The sequence below is a fragment of the Nesoenas mayeri genome (genome assembly GCF_963082525.1).
Source record: "Nesoenas mayeri genome assembly, chromosome: 10".
In the NCBI taxonomy this organism is placed as follows: domain Eukaryota; kingdom Metazoa; phylum Chordata; class Aves; order Columbiformes; family Columbidae; genus Nesoenas; species Nesoenas mayeri.
The window spans coordinates 22,067,273-22,094,773 of NC_137560.1; the positions used below are offsets into that span (position 1 = coordinate 22,067,273).

Consider the following 27,501-nt stretch of genomic DNA (forward strand, 5'->3'; position numbering starts at 1 on the left):
GGTGATGCAGGATTTGCTGCATCAACAAAGGGGATGGAAGCCGGGGTGTCGCGGGCGCCGCTTCCCCCCGCGCGGGGACCGTGTCCCAGGGACTCCTGTTGTGTCGTCTCCCGGTGCCTTATTTTAGGCTTCCCCAAAAAATCATGACTGGGAGGCTCGTGGTTTGAGATGAAAGAGCGTGTTGTCTTGTTGAATTATCTCCTTTCTGTTTGTATTTAAAGCACAGCTGGCAGGTAAAAAAAAATACGGTAGAACAAAAACTCTGTTATAGTAACATCTCAGGCTAAATTAGCATAAAACAAAGAATGATGTAGTATTGTTTTCATGTATGTGTTTGCTTAGACTGCTCGTTTGCCTGTAGTGCATTGGCACCTGACTCGTTGCATTCAACTTCAGGTGGTTCTGGGTACTGGTGGGATCTAACCAACAAAAATCTGTTCCCCGAAATAAATCCTAACAAGTAATTCCCCTTTTAGATGAAAAATTGTCCTTATACAAGTAGTGTATTATGGAATTTTAAAATAACATGCATGCGTAATCATGGATGTTAAGTAGCCATAAGCATCTTTTAGTCTGTTTTTTGAAAGATGGTTTTTAAAACCTGAACCAAACCTTTTGAATTTTTAATGTTCTAGTGCAACATTTTAAGCTAATGACTCTTTTAGTGACTGAAGCGAGCACTTTTCCTTCAATAAAAGTACAGCTGATACTTTCTAAAATGGATTTAAGAATTTCCTCCTGACAGCGAAACTTCTTGAATCTCCATGAAAATCTACTGAGATAACATAATTTATCCTTGCAGCGCTGGTTTTATTGTGGAAATAAACTATGAGAAATGGACTTAGAAGCCTGTTTGTGTGTGACTTATTGTCATAGTTTGTCTTCCCGCACAGCACAAAACCTGGGACGTCCCTTCAGTGTTGAGTGTTACCATCAGGTATGTGTTCTAGTCATGAGCTTCTCCCCAGTTTAATAAAGGTAAGGGGGGATAATTTGTGGCTTTCTACCTGCCTGCGTCATTAACCATTACAAGAGGGGAAATTAGGGCATGAGTTTGGTGTCTTTTTCTGTACATCTTGTTTTTGATGCAAAGGCAGTTCTGTCGCCAGCCAGTCCAGCGTGCGGAGACTCTCCCCCCCGCCATAAAACAATGAGCACATTCAGGCGCAACTCGTGTTTTCAGTTATTAAAAAACGGAGCCGTCTGTCTCTGCCCGTGACTTTAATCTTTAAGCCTTTATTCCGTCCCCCACCCCCTCTTTCTTTCCCCAACCTTTTGTTTGTGAAGCGCGGAGCTACAGGATACGTGGGCCTGGAGTTTGGGAATGTTTTGTACATTCCCCTGGCAGTTACGGATGTTTGTAACCCTGACTGATGGTATTTCAGTATTGCAGAGGGTGAAGAGAAGAATTAAAGAACACTTTTTGTTTTGTTTGCCCATAGCTGTGTGTGATTTTTTTTTTGAGGGAAGAGTGGGAGGCAAAAAGAGTCAAATTGTATTTTCTTTAAGAAAAATCTTGTTCGGCATCCTCAGATGGGACATAAGCAAGAACATCTTCCTATGTCCTACCACAAGTCTTTTGTTGGGACAGCACGTTACATGCGGTGTTGCAAAGAGCACAGTAGTACCAAACAAGCTCCTTAGTGTGAAGTCTGTGACCTTTAGATAGTTTATTCCAAAGACAGAGACAGGTGGCTTAGGGCTTGAAATGCTTCAGGTGTAGAATCACGATTGATTTCCAGCTTTACGTGGAAATCGGGTTTTCCTTTCTGTAGAAGATGATGTAGAATCAATGAATTGGAGATTTGCTGTTGGACTGGTGACTTGCAGAATTGCTCGAGAAAACCTATTGTTGGTGGTCTCATAGAAATATGCTGTACAAGGTTGAATATGGATTTCTTATTGGTGTTCCTTGAGCTGCCTAAAGCTGCAGATGTGCTGTAAGACTAATGTCCTTGAATTGACAGAGAGATGAAGAGAATCTAGGAGCAGATCTCTGTGATCAAGGTGTTAATTTGTATGTTTCTTGGGAATTTACTGATCTAAAGTCTAGTTGGCCTAAAGTATTGAGTTTAGGTAGAGAAAAACTTAACAGAATCATAAATTTCAAGGTGGTTCAGCAGCGTCTCTAAGGGACACCTTTCATACCTGTTTTTTGACTGCATGCAAACTGCTGTGTGTAGGTCGTGCAGGTTTGGAGTTGTATGTTTAAATGTGTGTTCGTGGTGTGACGTGGTCCTTATTTCTTACGAATGCTCTAGAAACTTGTTAGATTGATCTTTCAAAGATATGGCAGGATAAGAATTCCCAGCGAGATATCCTTTGGCCAGGCAGGACTTAAGAAGTTAACACAAAAGATAGATGACACATAAAACTATTTTTGCTAATATTAAACCGACTAAAATAAGTTTGAAGGAATTCTAAGCTGTTGATAATTCAGTAATTCTCCTAAGCACCCAGAGGGAGGCAATAGATGCTTTGTAGTAACAATTCTGTAGTCCTTGGGGAGGAAAAGCACCCAACTAGTTGGTCATTAAGCAGAGCACGTTCTTTTTATCCCGAGATAATCGAGCACTCGAGTTGTGTGTTGCTTGTGTAAGGATTTCTGAAATGCGCTGTTTCTTTTTATATTACAACAGGGGTGTGGATGTGATGGAATCGTAGATACGCTAATGTGCCAATATCATCTCGTAAGATTTTTAAAAGAACTTGGAAAGACGAAGAGCTGAGTGTGAAATAACACTGATGGAGAATAGGATTTACGGACACTTTGTATTTATTGTTCAGGTGTTTGGTTTTTTCCTCCCCCTTTGATTCCACTACTGGGCTTGTATGTAATAGTATATTCAAATACATACAGAAATATGAACACATTGGTTAGGAAGCTTTTCAGTTTGGCTGTCCTGTTATTGGAAAGCAGCATTTTATTTTCTGAAAAGCCGATGCAGAAGTTCAGTGCCCGAAGCAGCAAACTGCTTTGAAGGCAAACGTGTGCATGTAGGTACCATTTGTCTGGTTATGTCCGGTCTTCCTGAAACAACAGTGGAAACCACATCAGGTTATTCCAGACATCTTTAATGTGCCGCTTTTCTGTCTGCGGTACAAACCTGTGTCTGTCTGGTGTGGGCTGAGTTTTTAGAGACAGGACAGAAGGTTCCAGGTGGGTGCAAGTTCTGGCAGGGCCGGGATGGGCTCGTGTCCTTGTCCAGGTTCGATGCCTTCCTAATTCTTCCAGATACTTGAGGCCTTTTATACTGTTCAACTGCTATTTTCTATTTCTGGTCTTGGACGTAGCTTCAAAACCAATGTCTGTACTCTTTGAGAGATGGAGTGGGCAGAATGGTCATACCTTGTAATCAGATTTTTTACTGTAAAGACTTCGTGGACCTCCAGGGACCACTTATGGTCACTATGAAAGGCCCAAGCGTAATGTTATGTTATGCTTAATTCTTCAGAGCAGCACAAAACTACACATGGCCCTGATACCAAAGCAAAATACTTCTCAATAACAAGCCTGAAACTTGAATTAATGGCTTGTGAGGCCATAGGAAAGCTTACTAGGACCTTGAGCACACGCTATGAGGAGTATCTAAGAAGGTCCGAGTGGGGTTTTACATTGATCCTTTTTATTTTGCACATTTCTTTTTCCTGAAGCATGAACATATAGTGTTGATTTACGTTTCAGAAACCTTGTTTCGTGAACTCAACAACTCTAGACAGAAGGGACAGGGCACTTCATTGCAAACTTCTGAGTCTGATAGGAATCGATGGAATTGTTGGTGCCGTTTTCTTCTGTCATTTGGGAGCCCAGAAGTTTGACGCGACCTTTTCTTGTTGAGATGTTTTATAATCCAGATGACAAATTAAGCAACTGAGCCTTTTTGTGACGGGTGTAATACAGGCACGTAGCGCAAAAATAAACCAGTTACAACCCAGATGGTAATGACCCAATTGTTCAGTGCTTTGTTTTGCTGTCAAGTGTGTGAAATAACCACTTCTCTTACTATATGCTGTGGATTATACTCCAAGGATGAGCTGTGTAATGATGTTCAGCCTAGAATATAAGGTAACTTTTCTTCTAGTTTTGTGCAGTACCTTAAATATTTAACTTTCCACCTCTACTGGTGTCTGTATTTGCATATATGTATATATGAATGACACTTTTAAAAGTTAATGTTTGCTAACTAATGCACAATTTATGCACTTTGGACAGCTGAAATACCATGGTGGTGTGTAATTGAGCAAATGCTGACTTGTTCTGTAGCGGTCGATTGTGTCTGCTCGGAGCGGCTGGTGCTTTTCTCAAGATACGAAAGCTTTTTTAAACCCTTCCACAGTTAATGTTTTCAGCCTAAGATAAGTAGATGCCTCTTCTGGGCTCTGTCCAGTTTGTGCCTTGTCAATATAGAAATTCAGATCTAGTAATACGTGCTATTGCAGAGAGGACTTTGCAAATGGAAGGAGGATGATGGTGTTTTCTCTTGTATGGTGGATTATCTCCATTTCTACATATACTACGTATTAAATGGCATTTCTTGTTTTAAGGTAAGGGTGGTTTACTTTCCTGTAGACAATGAAGGGAAAGCATTGTCATTTGTGGAGGTAGATACTCACCTAATTTGCTGTATTTTCTTTGGAAACGGTCACAGTGAATATTTCAGAGAGTCAAGGCAGGAAAGTCAATGGTGTCACTTGCTTTAAGTTTCATCCTAATGCCCCTTACACAGGATAAAAACATAAATGTTTTATAAGCAATGGAACTTCATCCAGCAAGATGTGGCTTTAAAAATCTTAGTTGTGTAAATATAAAATCTCTATTTTCATTTGTCTGAAGCCAGATGGTATCCAGCAGGTATCGTAAGGCTGGATGGGACCTTTGGAGATTATCTGTTTCCAACCCTTCGTGGTGGACCAGCCACCTCTAAGTAGGCAACTTTTAAGCCAGATCAAGTTTCCTAAGATGAATTTAGGGCTTTGGGGATGTGGCCCAGTGTACAACGCTTGTCCAAAGAGGCTGAAGGCACCATGAGACTCCTTCCATTCTAGAAAGTCTTGCAAAGAATCTCTTGACGAGCTTCATTCTTCTTGTGCTGTAATGCCTTCTACTGAGGGAGTTCTCGCTTTCAGGTTTGCTGTTTGCCTGTTTGTTTGTGGGGGGGGTTTTTTGGTTTGTTTTTTTCCCCCCACCAAAATAATCAGTTTAATATAGTCTTATACGCACAGTATTGCAGTAGCTGGATCAGCATATAATAATGTTATTGAAGATAGGCCCCAGTCTTTCTTATCGTAACCTTCTTTGGAGGCCTTATCAGCTTTACTTGTGCTACTTCAGCACGGCCCATCGAGCTTATTGACGTACTGTAATCATTAGAGGCATTTCCTCCCTCTGAAGAGCACAGGCTTGTTTCTAACGTATCGTTAGAACATATTCAAACAAGAAAGATCTTCAGATGACTTGACTTTCCCCTCTTCAGGACAATCGTGCCCACTGGGAGTATATTCCAAGTAGATCTTGAGTGAAGTCTTTCACAAAACAACCCTTTTATTTCTCTTGTTATAAATAAGAGATTAGCAATTATCTCTTTCCATCGCTTGCCATTTGTAGTTGAGTTGAACTTGGAATTACAAATAAATAACTGTAAAAGATGGGTCATCCTGCTTTCTCTTTGTAGCTCCTGGTTTCGGAAAGACCTCAGTGGCTGGTTTTCATTTAAAGGGAATTTGTGCAACCAGCGGTTTCTTTATTGTTCGAAAATCAAATCTAACACGTATAATTCTGAGCTTTACTGTGCACCGAAAGACATCCTGTGGGTTACCGCCCTGACCCTCGCGGATTCCGAGCTCTGCGGAGCTTGAAGCCGCTCAGCTCCTGTTTGTGCTTCCAGCTGTTGCACCTCTGGGAGCAGCATTCCCGGGAAACGGCGCTGGGATGCTCGAGCTCCTTTTCTTTTCAAAGCGCTTCCTAACGCGTGTCGCGGTGTCGGGTTTGAGCCGCGATTTGCATTGCTTCGCAGGGGGCTTCTTCATGGGTAATTCATGTTGCTCCACTTGTGGCCGCGTCTCTCTTCCCCCCCTCACGCCTCCGTTTTGCTGTTTGGATTTTGGGAGGTTTCCCATCCTGTAAAACATCTTCCGTATTCATTGCAATGCCTCCCCTAAGGTACCCAGTGCAATCCTGTGCGGCGTGTAGCATCTCCCAAGGTGTTACTGTATATGACAGCAGAGAATAATTTAGTTGTTTCTGAATAAAGATTCTTCACAAAAAACGGGAGGGTGCCCTGGGAAGGGGGGAAGTTTCATACTCTGCATGATATAGACAATATTTCCTGAGACAGGAGATACTAACCTCAAAGAATTTAAAATAAAACATTGATTTTATTATTTTCTTTTTGAAAGGGGGATAGGGGAAGCAAAAATGGTAGAATAGTCGGTCTTTTTATCCGATGTGCAGATGAAATTGATTAAACCTTAAAAAACTCGCCTCAGTCCACCCGGTTTATTAATTGAAGAATTTCCTCTTCCCCAGAATGGGAAGTGCACATTAAAACAGAGCTTTGCCCCTGAGTAGCAATGATACCTGAGAATGGCCCCTTTTCTACAATCCTATTTTCTCTTCTGCTCCAGAGGAAATCTTAACATGGTAAAAAGCATATTAAAAAACAAAAGTATGTTTAAGGAAGTCCTCTTTCATTTCCTCGTAAAGCGTGAAATCAAATTATAGCCCATGGGCCACAATTATTTTATTTTTTTACATTTCAGGCTCCATTTTCTGCCTGTGAACAGGAGCTGAGCTGCTCCTGCAGAGTCAGCCAATGAAGATTGCAGCAAACAGGATGGGATGCGGTAGCTGGGAAGGAGCCGAGAGGGAGAATCGGTGCTTGTGTTCCCTGGGACACAAGAGACCTCCCGTTTATTCGCTCAGGGACTCAACTCCTTCCTTCCACCAGCCCAGGTTTTGTTGTTTGGAGCCAAGTCGGCTTTATCTTGATGGATTGTGGAGGATCTGATGCAATACTAAACTTCACCAAAATAGTAGCAGTTGTAAATACTCTAATAATCTACTTTTGAGGAGGAAAAAAATTGAGATTCTACCGATTTATTGAGAATACCCTTTTTTGCTCCTTTTCAGTAATGCTGAAGTCGCCAGCTGGTTTAGTGCTTGGAGTTTATAACTTAATGGTTCTGAAAGTGGGCGCAGTGCACATGCAGTAATAAGCTTTTGGAACTGATAAAGTAACACGAGAGGTCAAAATATTGAGTTAGTGTTATGGTTTTGGTGGTTTTTGTTTGGTTTTGTATTGTTTTCCCCATCCTAGAGCTAATAATACCCTGTTGAACTTGCTGTTCACATTGTGTGTTGCTGTTGGGCTCCACCTCCATGCAGCTGGGTCTGGGGTTGGGGTCTGTGATTTACCCGCATGCGACAGGATGCGCAATGAGAAGGGGTTTGGATTCTATGCAGAACTGCAGCAACTTCTATGATCGAGGTTGAAGGAGATTTGTTAAAGACGGAATGTTCTGTTCCAAAATAAATGTCATGTTGTTTATTATAGCGCTTTGAAGTCTCGAAAAACGCAGCCTGTAGGTTGGGATCTCGCACAGCGTTTCCCTGGGAAGGTTGGTGTAACAGATCTGCTTCTCCCTAGTTGTACAGTTTTGCGTAAGGATGTTAGACAGTAGCATGTAAGCACCGCAGAGTTTGGACTTCAGTGACTGCTTGACTTGAGTGAGCAAAATCAGGTGTGCTTTATTTATATAAGCTGTGTGGAAGTCAAAGATGATACAACACTGAGCATTCCAAGGGATGAATGTGATGCAGGTGATGGTCTGCAGCCTACAACTTTGTGTAGATCTTTCCTTTTGGTAAAGATTTAAAGATATAATGTACTAAATAACATAAATGCAGAGAATGCAGTGGATTTTCTCCTAAAGATTAAAAGTTTATTCATTTTACTTATATATATTTTTAATACCTACTATTCTTTTGGGTCATCCATCTTTTTGGGTGTCCTCAGACAGCAGCTGGTGAAATCTTTTGGGATGAAGAGGGAGATGAGGCTGCAAACGACGTGCTGCAAGTGCTGTCGTTTGGTTCTTCCCTTGGAGGAACGGAGCTGATGACGAGTCGAGGGAACCTGAGTTGCTGGTGTTTGCTGCCTTCTGCATATATGGAACCTGTCCTAGTCTATGGTAGCTCTGATTCGACTAATTCAGTGAGTGACGGTGACAACCATTCCTAGTCAAGTACTCCTCAAACTTCAGAAGCAAGGGTGGGTTGGATGTGCTTATTCAAAGCAGGGGCCGGACTGTTTCTTTCTCTTTTCTGGGAAGATATTTTTCTCAATATTTATGGGTTTTGTGTTACAAATGAGCGCTGCTGGCGCTTCTTGCACTCTTTTCTCTGGGATGCGGCGCTGCTGGTTTTGTGGCATTTTTCCCATATCTGGCCATCATCCAGGTTCTCTCTGTCCATTTGTTACATTTCTCGTTTTTCTTCACTCAGACTATGTACTGTACTTTGTTTTCGCTGTGGTTTAACTGCTTATCTTGCAATGTAATTCCCATCTTTCCCCACCCCTCTGTGTTTTTGGGTGACAAGTGGTTTGGTTTGCTTTTCCAGGGCTGATCTGAGCTGTATGTCCTCACGGGACAGATACCCCCATAGCTGATGCTTCAGTTTTAAGCAGAGTGAGAAATCACGCTTCAGGAGGACTCCTGATCATTCTCAATGTTCTTGAACATCTCTTTCAAAGGTGAAACAGCAAATGAAAGGTTACACACCCATTTTTTCTATAGGAGTAGTAGCGTGAATACTTGAATTTAACTTACCATTGATTCTATATGACCTGCTTCAGTGCAGATGAAGCATTTTTCTTGATTGCTGTGCTGTTGTTCGCATGTCTCTGCTTCATTCAGAGTAATTTCAAGCCGCTTGGAGAGCTGGAGGAACACTCGTCTCTTCCATATCACCCTTCTTACCTGTGTAGGACCATATCTTATCTCATTTTTTTGAGCAAAAGCAAAGGTTTCAGTTCTTTTTTGTTCTATTTTGCACAGGAGCCCATGGCAGATGTTCCATGGTTAGATAGCGCAGGTTTATTGACTGCTATTGAATCGTTTTTGGAGTCTCTGCTTGCTATGGCTGTGATACTTTTTGTAGTATTAATAATCAATTTGGCTTGGTTTGGTTTTGTGAATTCATGTCCGTATTAAGGATGTCACTTATATAGTAAGAATTTAATACAAAATCTAGGTGTTGTATGAATTTAATAAAACCCTTCTGCTGTACTCCAACATGCATCTGTTCCCATGGTGTGGTGGTTTGTCCCACTTGAATGTTTTCAGGCTGTTCGTTCCCTTTGAGTCCTGTCCTGATTTATAAAGTCTGAGCCTTTCGTATAGCCTTGGTGGTGGTTGCATTAGTTAAGCGAGATCTAAATTAAAGCAATTCTTGAAAAAAAATAAAAAAGAAAACTAGTTTTAAAGATATAAAGCCCATCTTCAATTTGTCATGGGGAGATGTTTGAAATGATGGGGTAACATTCTGCAGGAGCTTTGGAAACGTCATAATTATCTACCCAGTGCTCTGGCGGGTTTAGCATTTGTTAATTACAAGATGAAGGCTTTGGTAGGTTGAAAATAGTAATTTGTAACCATAATTCTTTTTTTCCCCATATTGCAGCTCCCGCCCACTCGGTCGCCCATGAACTTGAACCTCAGGACGGCTTCCAATGCCGAGTTCGTGGGAATGGTGAACAAGGGTGGTTGTTGTCACGGACACTGTAAAAGCTTTAAGAGCTTTTAGTTATATAAAAGCTGGGGGGAAGGTTGGAGAGGGTGGAGGAACAAGGAGCAGTTGTATCAATTTCTTGTTCTTCTGATCAAAAGCGTAAGGCAAATATTAAAAGTACTGAAATGGAGAAATAGCACAGAACTGTGGCATTATGGCATCTTTTGTCTTTCAAAATGCATTTTTTGACCTATGACTTTCTAGTAGTTCCGCTGTAGATTTTGTTGTAGTTTTTTATGTTTAATCTTTCTCGCCATTAAAGTCTGTTGTATTTTACTTATTTTTTTGGTATTTAGACTATTGCAGTTACCAGGAATAAGGCAGGAAAATTCTGAATGTAATTAGTGGAAGGCCCAACGTTCATCAAGAGCTCCCTTAAAAACTATTCATGAAATTCCAGTTGCTTCAATAAAAGAATTAAGGGTCCACGACAACAATACTTAGGAAAAAATAATCCATAAGCGTGCTGGGTAACTTCAGCCTAAAATTGAGCAAGTTTTTCTTGAAGCTATCTGAGAATTGGTCTGTCTGTGGCCATGGATGAGCTGCACATTCACATCATGTCCATCTGAATTGGGAGCGAATGGCAAATATTGTCGGGTTTAAGTCACCTTTTCCTCCCATTGAGGGGTTATAGGAATTTAGACGTGGGGTAAACTTGCCCCTGGAAGTGGTCATCTTCTCATTTTTATTAAATTTTGGCCTCTGAAGTCGGAAATGGTGGGAAGCAGGTGGGGACGAGGGGCTGCAGATGTGGTTGTGGGGCAGGTATTGGCTCTTCTTGGGCTCGATCCAACTGTCCGCAGGGCTGTCGTGTGTTTCTTTGACTGTACCGTGTTCTTTCTTAGCTGCTTACATTGAGTCAAATGTCGTGCTTGTGTTGTTCCAAGGGTAATTTATTGTTTTTAATATAGCGATAACAAACTGTTAATATGGAGGGATGTGTAAGCTGTCACAGGCTTTTAGAATCTGATGGTAGCATGTAATAGCTTAAGTTCCCGAGGTCTTATTTCCAAATGCAGCCCTACGTTCGATGCTCGCTTTGCCTTGTTTTGTTCGTACTTCTGGCCGTTTGTACGTACACCAACAGTTTTAATGGAAACTATTGGAGAAAATGATCCTTAATCTTCTCACGCCGATGACTGTGGATTCTCCTCCAGGTGCCCAGATTATCGATTTGATGATGCTGGTGATAGACGTGACCAAAGGGATGCAGACGCAGTCGGCAGAGTGCCTGGTCATCGGGCAGATCGCCTGCCAGAGGATGGTGGTGGTTCTCAACAAGATCGACCTCCTTCCAGAGGGGAAGAGACAAAGTGCCATTGAGAAGATGACCAAGAAAATGCAGAAGACCTTGGAAAACACCAAGTAAGTTAAGAGTAACAGCTGATTTGTAACAAAACAAAAAATAATACGCTCACATTTCCCTTCCAACATGCTTCTCAACACACCAAGGTGAAGTACAGAGACATTTAGCAAAGGTGATGAGAGAAGAGTGGAAAGATTACCAGGAACTCAAGCGTAACCCTGAATTTTTATTTGTAACTGGTGCGTGTAGAGAAATGTTTCTCTATGTTGAAGCTTTTTTGGTTTAAAGGGCTGCTTGAAGTCCAGGTTGGATAAAATGCAGCCAGAATGTCCAGGTGAAGAACTAGTTTGTTTGGGGTTTTTTGTTGAGTTGTCTTTTAGTTTATGCACTTGCAGCTTTTGTTGTGGTCTGCAAGTCTTCTTCACTTCAGAGAAAATAAAGTGTGAGGGTTTTTCCTTAACTGAGAGTGGAAGATGTGAGCACCCTAACGAGGGAGAGCGGGATGATGGAACTTCATACGGTGTAATGTGGCTCTGGATGGGACGATGTTTGTCAGTCCTGTTTAGGGAAAGTAATTGAGGTACATAATGAGTGAAATGCAGTGACTTTCACGAGTGGCAATGTAACTGTTATGAAGTGGGAAGATACAATACAGACACAAAACTGAAGCGCAGCCTGTTTTGCCTGGGATTGCCCCACATTTGTAACTATGTATGGTACATACACTGTTTAAATTAAACCTCCTTTTTCTATCCTGATGTACAGAGGAATCTTTACAGCATGTCTTGAAAATCAGCAGCCTGGAACTGCTTTCCACTGACACATGTAGAAGATCTGTGGTCTAATGGGAGCTTTTCTCTGTTGCAGGTTCTCTGGGTGTCCTATTGTTGCTGTCGCAGCAAAGCCCGGTGGACCAGAAGCGCCCGAGTCTGAGAATCCACTGGGTATTTCTGAATTAATTGAGGTACCTGCTGAAGAATATAATAACAACATAAAATGTGCTTGAGCTTTAAGTCTTTTGGAGTGCCGTCTGGAGCAGAGGAACTCCTGCATTAATAATATGAGTTTTAAGGGACCTGATTCTTTGGGGATTCCTTGCAAGTGAATGGAGAAGCTGAGGTTACGTGCCCCCCAAATGCATCCCCTTTCTCAACAGCCAGGCTTCAATACCTTTGAATAGCTGTGTCTTGAACAGCTACCACAGGTGTGGTGGAATTGGTTTGAAAGTTGTAAAGAATTGTGAAGCATGATGAATAAAAATAGGTTTAAAATTTGGGAAGGTGTTCCTTTGTAATTGTACCACGGTTTAGAAAATGGGCTCAGCTGCCACTGAGCTTCAAGGTCTTGTCCTTGATAAGAGAACTCTCTCTGTTCTGCTGTTACAACGTGGGCTTAACCCACAGCTTCTGACCTTAAATGCAGACACTGAAGGCAGTGCCAAGTTTATATGCTGATGTTATAACAGAGATCAAAAGTGATTTGGGACGGGGGTGAGCTGTTGGGTATATGACGGCGTTTCTATAATTAAAGTCTGTGACAATGTATTTTAAGAAATGTAGTATTTGTCAGCAAAACAAATCCTGAATTTGGAGAATTCTTCTAGGAGATGGTGCCTGTGTAGGTATTTTCCTTAGTGGTTTGATCCTCTGAGAACTGTTAATGGAAATTTGAAGAAGTTGAGTTTGAAAACTTATCCGAGTATAACAGCTTTTCTGGGAGGGAGGTGGGAATGGGCTTTATTGGGGCACCGATGTCTGTTTCTAAGTTCATTTTCACAAAATCCAAAAAAGCTGAAGTAGCAAAATGCACTGTACAATTGTACTTTGGGGGAGGAAGGAAATAAAGAGGAGCTGTATAGGCTTTTTCCCCTCTTTGCTTTGCTACAGTGTTTATATTGAGTTTGGCAGCAACTTTATCGCCAGTGCAGTTTTGCTAACCAAGCTAAATGTGCAGCACCAAATCTTTCTAAGGCAGAAAATCGACCTGTTCCTGCTGCTCAGCGTGTGTCTCCTCTATGGCCCGCACAGTTAATTTGACATTGGTGTGTTCTGAGCTCATTGGGAGAAGCCCGAGATCAGTAAAACCGCAAACTTGTTCAATCAATCATCCGCTCGCCTTCCTTTGGCTGCGTGGCTGTCAGGACTTTTCACCCAGCCGCCGTGCTGCTTTTATCTTGTTTTTCTCCAGGTCCTGAAGTCTCAGGCGTACCTGCCATCACGAGACCCCTCGGGACCCTTCCTCATGGCCGTTGACCACTGCTTCTCTATCAAGGGTCAAGGCACGGTGATGACAGGGACTATTCTTTCTGGGTCTGTTAGCCTTGGTGACAACGTGGAGATTCCTGCCCTGAAGGTGAGTCTCTCATTTTCACTCCTGCTAATTTTCCTGATAGAAAGAGATGCTCAACAAAGAACAGTGTGTTCTCTTCCAATCTGAAGTTATTCAGTTATTTTCAATGTCTCTCTTTTTTGATGCTCCACTATAAGCCAGTTTATAATAGGGAGAGACATAGAGACATTTAAACAAGGCATCCAGTACCTGCTTAATTTCAGTTGAATGAAGAGAAGACTGACCTACATTAGTGTGTTAGATTTCCAAACTCAGAACAGCAAGGCGGGCGCATTTCCAAGGTAGGACGTGCCCAAGGACTGAACAAGGTTTGGGTGAGGTTACTTTTGTTGAAGCCGTTGTGCTGCAGTGAGAAGGCTTCCAAAAAGAGCCTGACTGGGTAGGTGTCCTGAGTTCTCTGGAAGTGAAGGGAATGACAAGAAGAGGGCAGTAAAATTGCTTCGTGCACCTTCTCTTTGTTTGTTGGGCTTTAATTGGCGTCAGCATGTTCTGGGAGAACTGCTGGGATGATGTGGCTTGTTGCCATTGGGCTTTTTTGAGAGCCTGTAGAAAGTCAAGAGACCTTTCTATGGCTTTTGAACTGCTTAACTGTTGTTACTGTTTTATTTCCTTAAACTATATTCATCCTTTAAAAGAAAACAAGATAATTTTGTGCTTGGAACAGATGAAGCCTGTTTCACAGATGGTGATTTGGACTGCTCTGACTTTTCCTGTGTATTAATTGACTGAAATGAGGCAAGACTTGAGGAGCGTTTTGTAGCTGCCACTTAAAGTGGACCTGGCTGGTTATGTTCTGAAAGTAAATATATTTAGGAATTAGTCTACTCTTTCAATATATGTATGAAGGGGAAAATGGCAAAAATATAGTGAATAACTTGCATAGTGCAAATGGGTGTTTAAAAGGACAGTAGGAAAAGCTTTGAGTGGGACTTGAAAAGATCTATTCTCCCCAGGTGACCTGGGGAGCAGTGAAGTGAAAGGCAAGTTAGCAGATGAACAGACTGTTGATAAAGAGAAGCCTGATCACTTGGCTTTTATGGCATTGAAACTTACTCCAAAGATAATTTTCAGTTGTTAATGAATGAAACCTTCCACTATGTGTAAAGTGGAAGACACAACTGCCTGAAAGGAGGTTTGAGCAATGGGGGTGGTCTCTTCTCCCAAGTGACGAGCAACAGGATGAGAGGCAACAGCTTCACGTTGCACAAGGGAAGGTTTAAATTGGATATCGGGGAGAAAATTATTGATAGAAAAGGTGGTTGTGCATTGGAACAGGCTGCCCAGGGCAGTGGTGGAATCACCATCCCTGGAGGGGTTGAACAGGCGGAGATGAGGTTCTCAGGGACACGGGGCAGCACCAGGGGTGGGTTATGGTTGGATTCGATGATCTTAGAATCACTTTGGTTGGAAAAAACCTTTAAGATACATCTGTATCTCTGAGCGGCAATAGCGGCGGGCAGAGTTTTGCGTTTTGCCACCAGCAGTGTGTGGCTGTTCCCGTCCCCATTGCCCAGGTATGGAAACCAAGCGCAGCCAAAGGAAGCGACTTGTGTAAGTTTTGCATTGTGTGTTGTACTTACCCCCGCCAGCATCCCGCAGAGCTGGGTTAGGATACCTATAAAAGGTCAAACCTTTCTCAGGCCTACAAGGTAACGAAGGAAGCACATTTCACAACACGTTGTGGTTTACGGGTCTCTCTGACCTTTCTTTGCCCTGACCCTGCGGTAACTGAGATTGACAGCCGGTGCCCACTGGGCATTTAGGGACATCACAAACTGCCTGCTTTGTAAATTTGAGGAACCCTCTCACCGAATGAAGTGGCATCACTTTCCAGTTCTGCTAATGGGCTTCGACATCTTTGACCGCTTGAACCTGCGCAAAGAAGGGACACAGCAATTAAAAATAAACAGTGACATTCTCAAACGCCGGGCCTGCTCTGATTGAGGCTGAGAGCACCAGCGGTGCGTGGATTCCTTTATGCTGTTGCCCATGTAAATTGCCATCTGGGGTTGATTATCCATATAGCAAAAAGAAAAATTATATCTATGCGTTTGGCAAAAAGCTTTGACACAGCAAACAGTTCACGATCCGATTGAGTTAGCGCTGTTTGCTCACTAGCACTTGAAATCCACCTTGAAGAGCATGAGCCTGGGATTTCTGCAGCAGAAACACAGTGCTGGCAGAATTCTGAATGTCCTGGAGGATTATTTCAGTGGTCTTTCAATCCCTGCAGTCTTCCAGTTCACACACCGTAACAACTTGTGACATTTTCATTTCTGCTTTATAAAGGTTCCTGGAGTTTGAATAATGAGGATTGTTTTCAATATAGATTGGTTTCATTTTACTGATAAGTTTGGTGATAATCACTTCAAAATATTGATCTAAGTATATTTTGTCCAGTGAATTTAAGTGAGCATGACTGTTAAATTCTAGTGCTGCTGTGTCTTTTTGTATCGTAATTTTGTTTTACTTTTTTCAGTGGGGGAGAATTATCTTTGCCTTCCTTATCCAGGTGGAAAAAACCATAGTACCTTAAAAACAGCAGCAGTTTAGAAGGCTGATCTAAACAGGCAAGAACCAAGACTTCTGTTCTTATCATTGATTGCCTCAAAATGAGAATAATCCGTGTTGAAAAGTAATGCAAAACGTTGTACGTGGTGTCCCTTGTGCCCAGCATTAGTGATTCTGGCTTTGGATTGCACAGTTGCAAGCACAACAGGAATACTTGGAGGATTGAGTAAACCAGATTGTAATGTGTTAGTATTCCTTTCAGTACGTTTTGCAGCACAGGAAATGTTGCAGGTTGGTTAATAAGAATCGCTCTCTATCTATGGAAGATCACAGAATAGGTCGGTGACAGGGTGAGGAGGCCAGGACAGACGTACCCAATCGATGGGTATATTATAAATCTGGTCATCCCGAAGGTGTCGGCTCAGCGTTGCGTGACCTGCGAGCACGTGCCGCAGGTGCAGAGCAGCCGCAAAACACCCTTGGGGCGACCTAGTGCAAAGACACTGTTGTTTGGCACAAGACTTGTGGAAGTGGAGACTCCTCTTCTTGGTTTAGATTCAAGTTCCTATTCTGTTTAATACAATTATTGACAAATGATATCGCAAGTTGATGCAAGCTGGATGGCAGGTGGGGGTTAATGGCTTCGTTGGAGCATCTATAAAAGTATGACGTGCTACTTTTTGTCAGAACTGTATGAGTGTCTTGAAGGCCAAGTAGCTGTTACTGGTAAGCTGTGACAGATATTTATCTGTGGGGGATCACATGGGGATTTTTGCAGTGTGCTGAAGCTGAATAACGTATCTGGTGTAATATAGTACATAGTAATATATATTAAAAAAATCACATGGACAACGAATCATTGGGCCGACCTTGGCAGGTGCTGCCTTAGGCACTGTCAGGTTTGTGATGTGCCAGGTGTGGTTGAGCTGTTATCGTTAGTTCAGGCTGGATATGAGGAAGAAATTGTTGTCCCTGAGGGTGTTGAGAGCCTGGCCCAGGTTGGCCAGAGAGGTGGTGGCTGAACCATCCCTGGAGACATCCCAGGCCAGGCTGGACGGGGCTCTGAGCAACCTGAGCTGGTGCAGATGTCCCTGCTCATGGCAGGGGGGGCACTGGGGAGCTGGGAAGGTCCCTTCAGCCCAACCTATTCCATGATTCTATGAAAATAGAACAAGAATGTTCACACTTGGTCCAGCCTTCACCATCCCTGCAGTTTGCAGTAGACAATGACTGTTGTTAATGTTGAGCATTTCAATCTCAAAGGTTGGAAGTGTGTAAAATGGTTCTCCTGTAGTTGGCGAGCGGATCCAGATGTGTCAGCACTCAAACTTTCAAGAGGTCACCTGAGACATCAAGTATGAAAAATGTGAGAATCTTGCTTCTGTTTCTCCCAGTCAAATGCCCTATAAATGAGAGTGTCGGTTTAAGCCAATAGTGGATTCTGTCTTGGCAAGGGCCTTTTTGCTGTCAAATTATATTGATTTTTATGACCCTTTAAGAAGCATCATTTTGTAAGTGTGACGCTGAGAAGCTTCACGTCCTTCCAACATCTGAAAAGAGGTGGTTTTTTTAAGCTTTTTTGTTGGCTAGATAACCTTGGTCTGTTTTTTGGCAAACCTCCTCTAGTTCTCATGGCTCATCCAACAAAAAGAAAAATCTTCAGTGTCTGATAGAATAACCCAAATATTATTTGCAAGACTATTTCAAACCACCATAGATTTCCAAATTGTAACATGTAACATATATCTGCTTTTGCCCACATGGGTAGTTCAGCCAATCTGGTGCTGCAAGACCTCTGAGTATTGACTTATAGTATATAAATGTTGTAAGAACTACTTTCAGTCTATTTAAGGACTTTTTGCAGGTTTCCGCCATTAAGTCTTGCCAGGGAACATCTAAATCCCAGAAAATGAAGGTGGCTGAAACCCCACTGAATGGGACCAAAGAGACACTTGTATATGGACTTTTATAGTGAAATCTTAAATAAGGTTTTGCTATCACTATGATGATTAATGTTATAATATAGCCCTTCTAAATTTCAGGCTTTCTTGGCTGGTTTTGCACTGCAAATAGATAGAACACTTGCTAACTTTTCTGAGTGTGGCTGAATGCTGTTTTTTCCACTTCTTTGGGGATTTTTCTTGCCCAATACTGATCAAAACAGCCTTTAAAGTGCTACGGTTGATCTGCTGGGGAAAGAGCCCATCTCACCTTGAGCCAATTCTCTTATTGAAATGCTGGGAAGAAAAAGCAGTTCAGAAAATTGTGGTGAGGGGGAAGAATCAATTAAGCATAACAGATAAAATAAATGAAAAGGCCATTCAAAATACATATTAAAATACGTGGGTGATAAAATACAAGAATCTTAAATCCCAAATCAATAAATTAAACGCATAATGTTATACACGCGGCTTAATTCAGTACAAGTATTAGACTGTTTCTTTAATTGTCTGCCACTTCTGAAGCACGGGTTGTGTTTTTTGAAGATTTTCTCCTTTCCTAGAAAACATCAGGATGGATCCGACTGGTTTTGCGTCTGCTGTGGCATTTACTTAAAAGCAAAACATGCAGGATTTGGCTTATACGGGCAAGTACTCTGCTTTCAACGGTTAGGATATTATCAGTTGTTTTGGAAGAATTAAAGTCCTCAGCACAGTTCTTTGTGGTTAAGTAAAGGATTAAAGGCCTGATCCAGTGCCTGTGGAATGAAATTTAGATCTGGCAATAAAAACTTCTCAAGTCTTTTTGGCTCTGATCTCTTGAGAGAATAATAGTAGCAGATGCTGAGCTCTTTGTAAAGATCGGTTCCCTCAATTTCAGTGCATGGCTTTGTAACTTTTTACTGTGTGGTTTGGGTTATTTCGGTGTTCTTTATATCTGTTTAAGTTCACACTTAAAACCCCAACCAACCAAAAAACACAACCCCAAACAAACCAACCAATATTTGGCCCTTAGGAATAAATAAAAAGCCCACAAACCCACAACCAACAAGCCAAAACCAAAATGACCCCAAAGAGCAGAATCCACTTTAATTTTTGTAGTTAACAACAAAAAAATCTAGTTAACTTTAAGAAGGTATAAAAATGCTCAGGAAGAGATTTGTATGTTGCCTTTTCTTCACTCCTTGATACTGAAGTACAGTGGGGTTTAGTTCGTATCACTTGCAGTTTATTGAGCGTCATGTAGGGACAGTAAAAAGAGGGAGCAAGATAAAGGACTTTGTGCGTTAAGGTTTGTTGTATTCAGGACCAGGGATAAGACGTAATAGAAAGGCAGCTGGAAATATATCGTGGGGTTTTAGATGTTTTTCTCCTTGGTCAGAGCAGGAGGGCCGGCGGCCAACCTGAGCGGTGCTAATCCAAACCATCCACTGCCTTTTGGGAGCTTGTGTGTCTAATGTGATCTCTGGAGGCAGGAAAGTGGCCTCGTCAGTGCTGGCCAATTAACTCTTCAAATACTAAAATTCGTGGAGGTCTAGATGTGCTCCCAGCCAGCTAGAGATTGACTTCTAATAGACTAGAAAAAGTATAAGTATACAAGTTTCTTCCTATAGTGGGCCCGAGAAGAGATTTGTGTGTCATTTTTGTATTAATTCTATCCACTTAAACCATTGTTAGGTGGCTGTTTGGGTCCATGTGGAAGTGCAGTGTTGCTGGAAACAAGACTATCCTCTAAGGCAGATGCTTCTGCAGAATTTCTGGGACACCCATTCCCTGTCCAGGGTTATCTGCAGTGCTGACTGGTTGTGGTTAAGGCATGAAATAATTCCCAGTGTGTATTTTGTGCTATTGCCATGCAGATAATTTTCCCTTATTAGTTAGAATGCACGGAGAGTTGTTATTGCAAGAAGTGGTACCCAAATCAATGGGGTTCTGAATGAAAAAGAAATACAGGATCATCTCGGCTCTGAGCAGATGAAAATACTACGAGATGAGCATCTTATTTTTATTTGGTACGACTGATTTTTCTTTTTTCTTAGATAAATCCAATTACGTCTTTTCCGTCTGGATTTCAGTAAATCATTTGTCCCATGAGAGCTGTTAAAGTGCACTGCATTCATATACTATCCTGACTCGTGTATCCTGCTGGCAGATGTGACGTCCACACATAGTCTATGATGCTCCATATTCTATAGCTCTTTGGGAATTCCCAATATGCTGGGTTGCTGGATCTGATGGAAAAGCTCAGGATCCCAGGACCAAAGAGTTGCCACAACTGGAGAAACGGAACATGTTCTTGTATGTTGTTAGTGAGCAATTTGGCTTCAATACAGTGACGTATTTAAGAATAAAGCAACATGTAGGTTTGAGACTCCGAAGTTGGAAAGAAAACCAAACATCAGAGAAACAATTAATATGACATCTGACATTTGGATTTCTCGCTGTTGCTTTAACTTCCCTCATCTTCTCATTCTACTTCTTCTTCTGCCTGTTTCCATCTTTCTTTATTTCCAGCTTCTTCCCCAGTGCCAAGATCTGCTCTTCAGTCACTGATCTTTTCTCCTATCACCATAGATCCAGGGAACTTTTTTTCCTCCGTGCTTTTTCTCAGCTGCGGTTGCAATTTTGCAATGAAGCAGCAGGTTCCAGTTTTTTTCCGTTGTTTTCCTAGGGCTAACTGCCTTGCATTTATAGTTAGGAAAGGAGTCCTGGAGCCACCTAAAGCAGGTACTCTAAGCAATGGGAAGAGAAGGGTTTTAAGGTGACTTGGACCAAGACTGGGTCCAACCGCAGAAACCCGTGTGAGTTATCAAGGAACTTGGTGGGTAACGTGTTTCCCATTGAGCAGTTGCTGCCCCAGTGACCCAATGTTGCATTCTTGGGTTTGTGTACCCTGGGGTTCAGTGTTAGTTTGAAACTAAGTTAATGGACATCACTATAGTAATTACAAACCCCCGTCCAAATGCCTTTTTGTTTAAAGTTTATGATAACTTTTGAAAGCAAAGGATTGCTGGTTTGTGTTTGCGCAACTTGTTTGCTTAAGCGTTGCTGCTGCCAGGTCATCGACTTGAGTTTTAGTTCTTTTAATTTATCAGGTAGAGTTGTTCTCGGTTCAGTTCAATTGGAAACAGACCCACATGCACGTACACATACTGTTTGAGCAGGAATCTCAGTGGAACGCTTGAATAGTAATTGGAAAGGTAGATTTCTGTATGGTAAACATACTTTCACAACAGGAATGCAATGTGAATGTAACTTTAGTACGAGTAGGCTTAGTTAGGGCAGTGAGTAACTAGCGTGTTTTAAATATTTAAGTTTAAGTGCTGGAGGCTTTGGCGAAATTTCAGTAACCAGAAAGGAGGAAGGGAATGTCACTTTCTGTTCTTCCGTGGTCATCCATATACAGCAGAATTGCTCATTTGATCAGGCTTTTAAGAAGCAGAACAGTTCAGCAAGTGCTGCTTTAATTAAGCCGCAGTCTATTTATTATAAACTTCTACTCAGATCCAGTTGTTATTTAACTAAGACTGTTGAAGATGAGCTTCTAAGCTGGACCGAAAGGCAGAAGAAAATGGACCAATGCAGAAGTCCCCAGGAATGTCTAATTACTCTATTAAGTCAATGCTTTCCTGAATATTACTGTAACACCATAGCAAGTTCTCTGGATTTGGTGCCCTGTGCTGTGTGTTCCTGAGATGACCCTGTTTATAAAACTCCTATTCTTTGTTACTATTGTGAAAATTACACGAGAACTGACTTTGCTCTTAAAATGTTTGTTCAGCTCATCACCTGAACCTGTTGTCATATCCCCATGACAAGAGCGTCAAATCACAGATGTGTTGTTGAAACTAAGTGTAAGATACACCTCTTCACCAGAGTATTCCCCTAACTTTATATTATAATAGCTGGCGTGGTTTGAAATGAAAGAAAAAGTAATACTAGAGAGAGCCAATATTTACAGTGTCAGCTGGAGTAATATCATTATGTATCTGCCCACATAGAACTCTGAACATGATATGAATGCCCGGATACAGATTTTCTTTTGCAACTGTCTGAAATGAAAAGTACGAACTTCCACGCTCTTTATGGTTGTAGAGATTAGCTTGAAAGCGTATGCCGTAAAATGCAGTTGGCTTCTTTCTCCTCTAATGGATATGTAATAAAAAATAAGTGTTTCACACTTTAGGAATCAGAAGGAAAGGTCAAATAGCCTTTTTAAAGAGTCACCGTAGCTACGACATCGTTAAATGCTTAAGTTGTAGACTTAAAAACTATCAGGGCTTTATGAAAGATTTAAAAGTTAGATTTAGTAGTTGGCTTGTATTTATATGGGCAACCTGTTTTTAAGGTATATTATATATGTAGGGTAATAGGTTCTACCAAAGAACAGCAGAGATGGACTTGCTCTGTGTTCAGTTTAAGCGGCAGAAATCGGCCATGAGAACAAATTAACTCAATGGAAGCAACGACGCTGTTATATAGATGTAATTTTTATTTTCTTTAAGAGAAAAGAGATAGATGTACTAAAAATAATTCAGAAGTTTGTCACTTAAGTTTTGTGTGAGGTTTAAGAAGCTTCTTAAGTTTTTTCTGCTCTTCCTCAGTATCCATCTAACCACTTTGGTTTGGTTTTCTTCATTTTAGTTGCTATGTTGTAGTTGCTTTTGCTTAATATTGTATGTATTATATAATGAATCTCAATGGACTTTTATGCTAATTATCCCTAGAAGAGATTTTTGTCTTGTGCAACACCTGGGACATAGGACGGCAACAAGCTAAATGGTGGCTTAAGGAAAAAATACTTGCTATTATAAATAGCTTCGGTTTTGAAATGTGGATGTTGTTAGTGTGATGTTTTCTTTGTATAGTTGAAGATATTGATCCTGCTTGTGGAGATTAGGTGGCAATAATTAGAAGTCTTCAGGGAGTGAGGAATGTGCAGGTAAACCACAAATGCTCAAAACAGACAAGAGGATTGTGTGGGGAATTTGAAAGTATGTGTTTTTAGTAAAGGATTGAAGTGAATGCTCAATAAGACTGAAGTACATGTCCAGTTTGGCCTTGAGTCAACACAAAGCAACACCAGTTAGTTGAGTCTAAATGCAAGCAAGTATACAAATCTTAGTAAAATTAAGACACAAAATCCCACCGTGGTCTATTTTGCATTGAGTTTTAGGAGACAGTAACAGTCAGGTGGTGATTAAATTAGAGTAATATTTTGTATGATGTGTGTTTCTATTTCAGATATTCTTTTTCTGTTGTTGATGTGATGCTGTTTGGGGAGAAACGATTGTACAACATATATATTTATATAACGATGGCAAGGACCCTCTAATGGATACTTCATTCCAGTCTTGTCAAAGGCTACTTGATGACCTGGGTTTAGAGGTTCTGAAGTATCTTGGGTAGGTCTGTGATGCCTGAGGTTACACAAGGTTAAAATTCAACGTTATTTATTGTGATGTGTTAATATTTCTCTGGCGGGCAGCTCCCTAAATAGTGGGAAAACAGTGGAAATCCCGAAGTTGGTAGAAATCCTGACGTGTCCGCTTTTCCTGCAGCACATTTTTTGGAAGTTTGAAGATTTATTTGTAGCCAAACACTTTTATAGTACAAAATTCTGAAAAATGTTGGTGTTTGGGGGTGCTTTTTTGCCTTTTTTCCCCCACAAGTTTCCTTTTCTATTTTTGATGAGGTAAAAAGAAAAGCATGATACATTTCTGTTTGTGTTGGGTTTTTTTAAGGGTTATTATAATTCTTGCCTGTGAGGGTTGCTGATTATTATCAGAAAGATGTTTTGAAAGGGATGGAAAGAGACGGGCAAAGACATTTTTACGTCAGACTTAAATGGGGTGAGGGGAGAAAGGAAAACGAACATTTGGGCCTAGTTTTGTGGTTATGCTGTGACTCACAAGACAGACTTAGGCCGTCTGACGTGTACATTACAAACAGTTGTAAAAACATACCGTTGGAGATCCACAATGCGTAGTGGGCTGAGTTAATGTTACTTTGAATCTGTAATGTTAGAGTTTATCTGGCACAGAGAGTGTAACTCCGCAAATCAAACGCAATGTTATTGCTCTTTGTTGTCCATGAGGTTGTTGTCCCTGATGGTGGACAGGGGTCCCTTTTGATCAGCTCAGCAATGAAGTTTTAATCCCACCTTTCAATAATTCAGCGTCATCCAGGCACCACCTTTTTACTTGGATTGGGATTTAGATAAACTTCAACAGATAAAATACATTGATGTGATTAAATTTTTGATGATTATACACAGCGCTTTGCCATATACATGCTTTTATTGTTTTAGTTTTCCTCTATACAGAAAATCAAATTTGCAGAAGGTTACATTATGTTTAAATGTTCCAATATTATATTTGAAAGTTTTCCTTAATGTGTCTCTAAAACTCGAATTGTGTGGTTGATAATTTGTCCCGACGTGAAACTTTGTATAATTTTGAGCCTAATTGACCTGTACCTATATCTGAATGTGACCATGTCGAAATGAATCTTGTGTCTCCCTAATGTTTCATACACTTAAAATTTCATAGCAATCTGTTCAGAATTTGAATTTGTGTGTGTTTTTAAAAGTAATGGCTTTCGTAATGGGTTCCTTAGCTACACAGAATCACACAGAATGTCAGGGGTTGGAAGGGACCTGGAAAGCTCATCCAGTGCAATCCCCCCACGGAGCAGGAACACCCAGATGAGGTTACACAGGAAGGTGTCCAGGCGGGTTGGAATGTCTGCAGAGAAGGAGACTCCACAACCCCCTGGGCAGCCTGTTCCAGGCTCTGCCACCCTCACCGGGAACAAGTTTCTTCTCATATTTAAGTGGAACCTCTTGTGTTCCAGTTTGAACCTGTTGCCTGTTGTCCTATCATTGGTTGTCACTGAGAAGAGCCTGGCTCCATCCTCCTGACACTCACCTTTTCGTATTGATAACTATTAATGAGGTCCCCCCTCAGTGTCCTCTTGTCCAGCTCCAGAGCCCCAGCTCCCTCAGCCTTTCCTCACACGGGAGATGCTCCACTCCCTTCAGCATCTTGGTGGCTGCGCTGGACTCTCTCCAGCAGTTCCCTGTCCTGCTGGAACTGAGGGGCCACAACTGGACACAAGATTCCAGGTGTGGTCTCCCCAGGGCAGAGCAGAGGGGCAGGAGAACCTCTCTGACCTACTGACCACCCCCTTCTAACCCACCCCAGGTCCCATTGGCTTCCTGGCCACAAGGGCCCAGTGCTGGCTCATGGTCACCCTGCTGTCCCCAGGACCCCCAGGTCCCTTTCCCCTACGCTGCTCTCTAATAGGTCATTCCCCAACTTATACTGGAACTTGGGGTTGTTCCTGCCCAGATTCAAGACTCTACAGTTGCCCTTGTTGTATTTCATTACATTTTTCCTGTCCAGGTCTCTGATGGCAGCATAGCTTCCAGTGTCAGCCACTCCTCCCAGCTTGGTGTCATCAGCAAACTTGTTGATAGTGCACTCTACTCCCTCATCTAAATCATTGATGAATATATTGAATAATACCGGCCCCAGTACTGACCCTTAGGGCACTGCACTAGATCCAGGCCTCAGCTGGACTGTGCCCCATTGACCACGACTCTCTGGCTTCTTCCCTTCAGCCCGCTCGCAGTCCACCTCACTACCCCATCATCCAGACCCACTCCCTCAGTTCAGCTGTGAGGATGCTGTGGGACACTGTGTCAAATGCCTCACTCAAGTCAAGGGAGATCATGCCAGTCTCAGTTCTGAAGGAGTCACGATAAACATTTAAGAGCTTTCAAATAAGCTTTTGGGAAACTACAGGATCTATGATTTGTGCTATATATGCAACAGGTTTTTTTTTATATTTTCCTTCCCTAAAAGTCTTTTTTTGGTTGTTCTACAAAACTGTGAAGATGAGCACTTTTCACACCTTTGTACTAAAAAGTGAGCTTAGTGTCTAGTTCAGATTCTGTTTAATCTCAGCTTTAACACAGTTAAGACTTTATTTTGCAAATGAATTTAAACATGAAATGATTGTTTCCATTTTTTTTTTTACCTGTGTTTGTAAGTAAAATATTAAGACCTTCAGTAAGTTGATATAAAATCATGTTAAAAAATATAAAATCTTCCCCATAGGTAGCAATTGTAGCAAGTGGGATTTGGTTTGTGCACGGAGGTGACACGGGAGGGTTTGGAAACCAGGTGTGTTGGGGTTTGTTTTGTGGGGAAGGTTTTTGCTGTTGGATTTTTCTAGCACAGGTACTGGAAGTTGACATCGGAAAAGAGATTGTCAGAGACGCTGATTATCCCAATTAACACTCAAAGAATTTGCAGCCGTGAGAGCTCAGCCTTCATGTAAACCAGGCTGCCTTTATTTAGTGATGGATTTAATTGTTCAACTGCAAAAAAAGGTCAATGAAGTATTAGAGCTGTTTGTTTTAATTTTTGAATCTAAGGCTTTCCCCTGCTATATTTAAAGAGCATATCAGATGCGTTTCTCATATGTAACTTTTTTGTCTGGAAATTCTATCTAGGTTAGGTTCGTGGTGCTCTGATAATGATCAGAATTCTGCAACAATAAAAAATGAGAGCTGGAACAGCCAAATCTTGGGGCTTTTGAACCTTCAGAGTAATTTTTATGTTGTTTTTGTTCGTAAATGGTTCAGTTTGTGTGGAGCAGCCGTCTTGGTGAGAACGGGAGAAGCCGGAGCCAGCGGCAGGTGCTGAACACACAGGGTCGTGTTTTGGATCTTCAGTTCTTGTTATTAATCTGCTCGGAATCTTCCTTCTCAGATTTGGATTTAATTGGTGTGATTCTGTGACACAAACATCCAGAATTGTACCTGTTGCTTAAACCTGATTCCAGCCAGTCCTCACGTTAGGATCAGTTTATCCTCGTGCATCCCAGGCTCGCTCAGGTACCTTCTCCGAGCTGCTGTGTTGTTGCTCCAAGATAATTTTAACTGACAAAACTACCATACTACACGCTTGGGGTATTTAGTTATACATTTTGAACCACACTTATGAAAACGAAGAAGACTTAAGTGTTCCAAAAGCACAGAAGTTTTCAGCCTCATCAATTATTTTTAATATTAAAAGTCAGCAGATGGAGCTAAAGACTTGTAGAAAAATGACTTGGCTGAATGGATATGAAACCACAAAGCCCGCTACGTTTAACCACTGATGTTTCTACTGAAATTTATAATGGCAAAGCTATTTATTTGCTGCTAAGCCTCATGTTAACATCCCTATTTCGTGCCCCTGTCTGTGTGCAGAGCGAGAGCTCAGCCCTTTGAATACCAGCGATTCTAACAAGACTAAAAAGAATGAAGTCGGAGTGAGACCGTGGTTTTCTTTGCAGATTTACATCTGCGAAAGGTTTTCTGCAGCGTTGTTCACCGCTTTATCAGGAAAAATGGTGTTATATCTTGTCAATATTTTTACTTCTCCCGTGAGCACGGTAATTGGAACCCGCTATGGAGGATTTGATGGGAATTAATTACAATGATATTTTCGTTATTGCGCAGTTGGTGAGGTTCTGGGGTTTCATGGTTTTCTTCTGAAGCAACTGAAACAAACCTTTGCCTTAGATAACGTGTCAGACTTGGTATTCTC

General features: G+C 41.6%; 1 protein-coding gene across 1 annotated transcript in view; it reads left to right on the plus strand.

Annotated features, from left to right (window-relative positions):
- Positions 1-27,501, plus strand: part of EEFSEC (eukaryotic elongation factor, selenocysteine-tRNA specific) — a 101,629-nt gene that overhangs the window by 18,568 nt on the left and 55,560 nt on the right. The window contains exons 2-4 of the mRNA XM_080350628.1: positions 10,951-11,158; positions 11,967-12,063; positions 13,287-13,451. Coding sequence (XP_080206754.1) covers positions 10,951-11,158; positions 11,967-12,063; positions 13,287-13,451 — 470 coding nt within the window. The remainder of the gene's footprint in view (positions 1-10,950; positions 11,159-11,966; positions 12,064-13,286; positions 13,452-27,501) is intronic.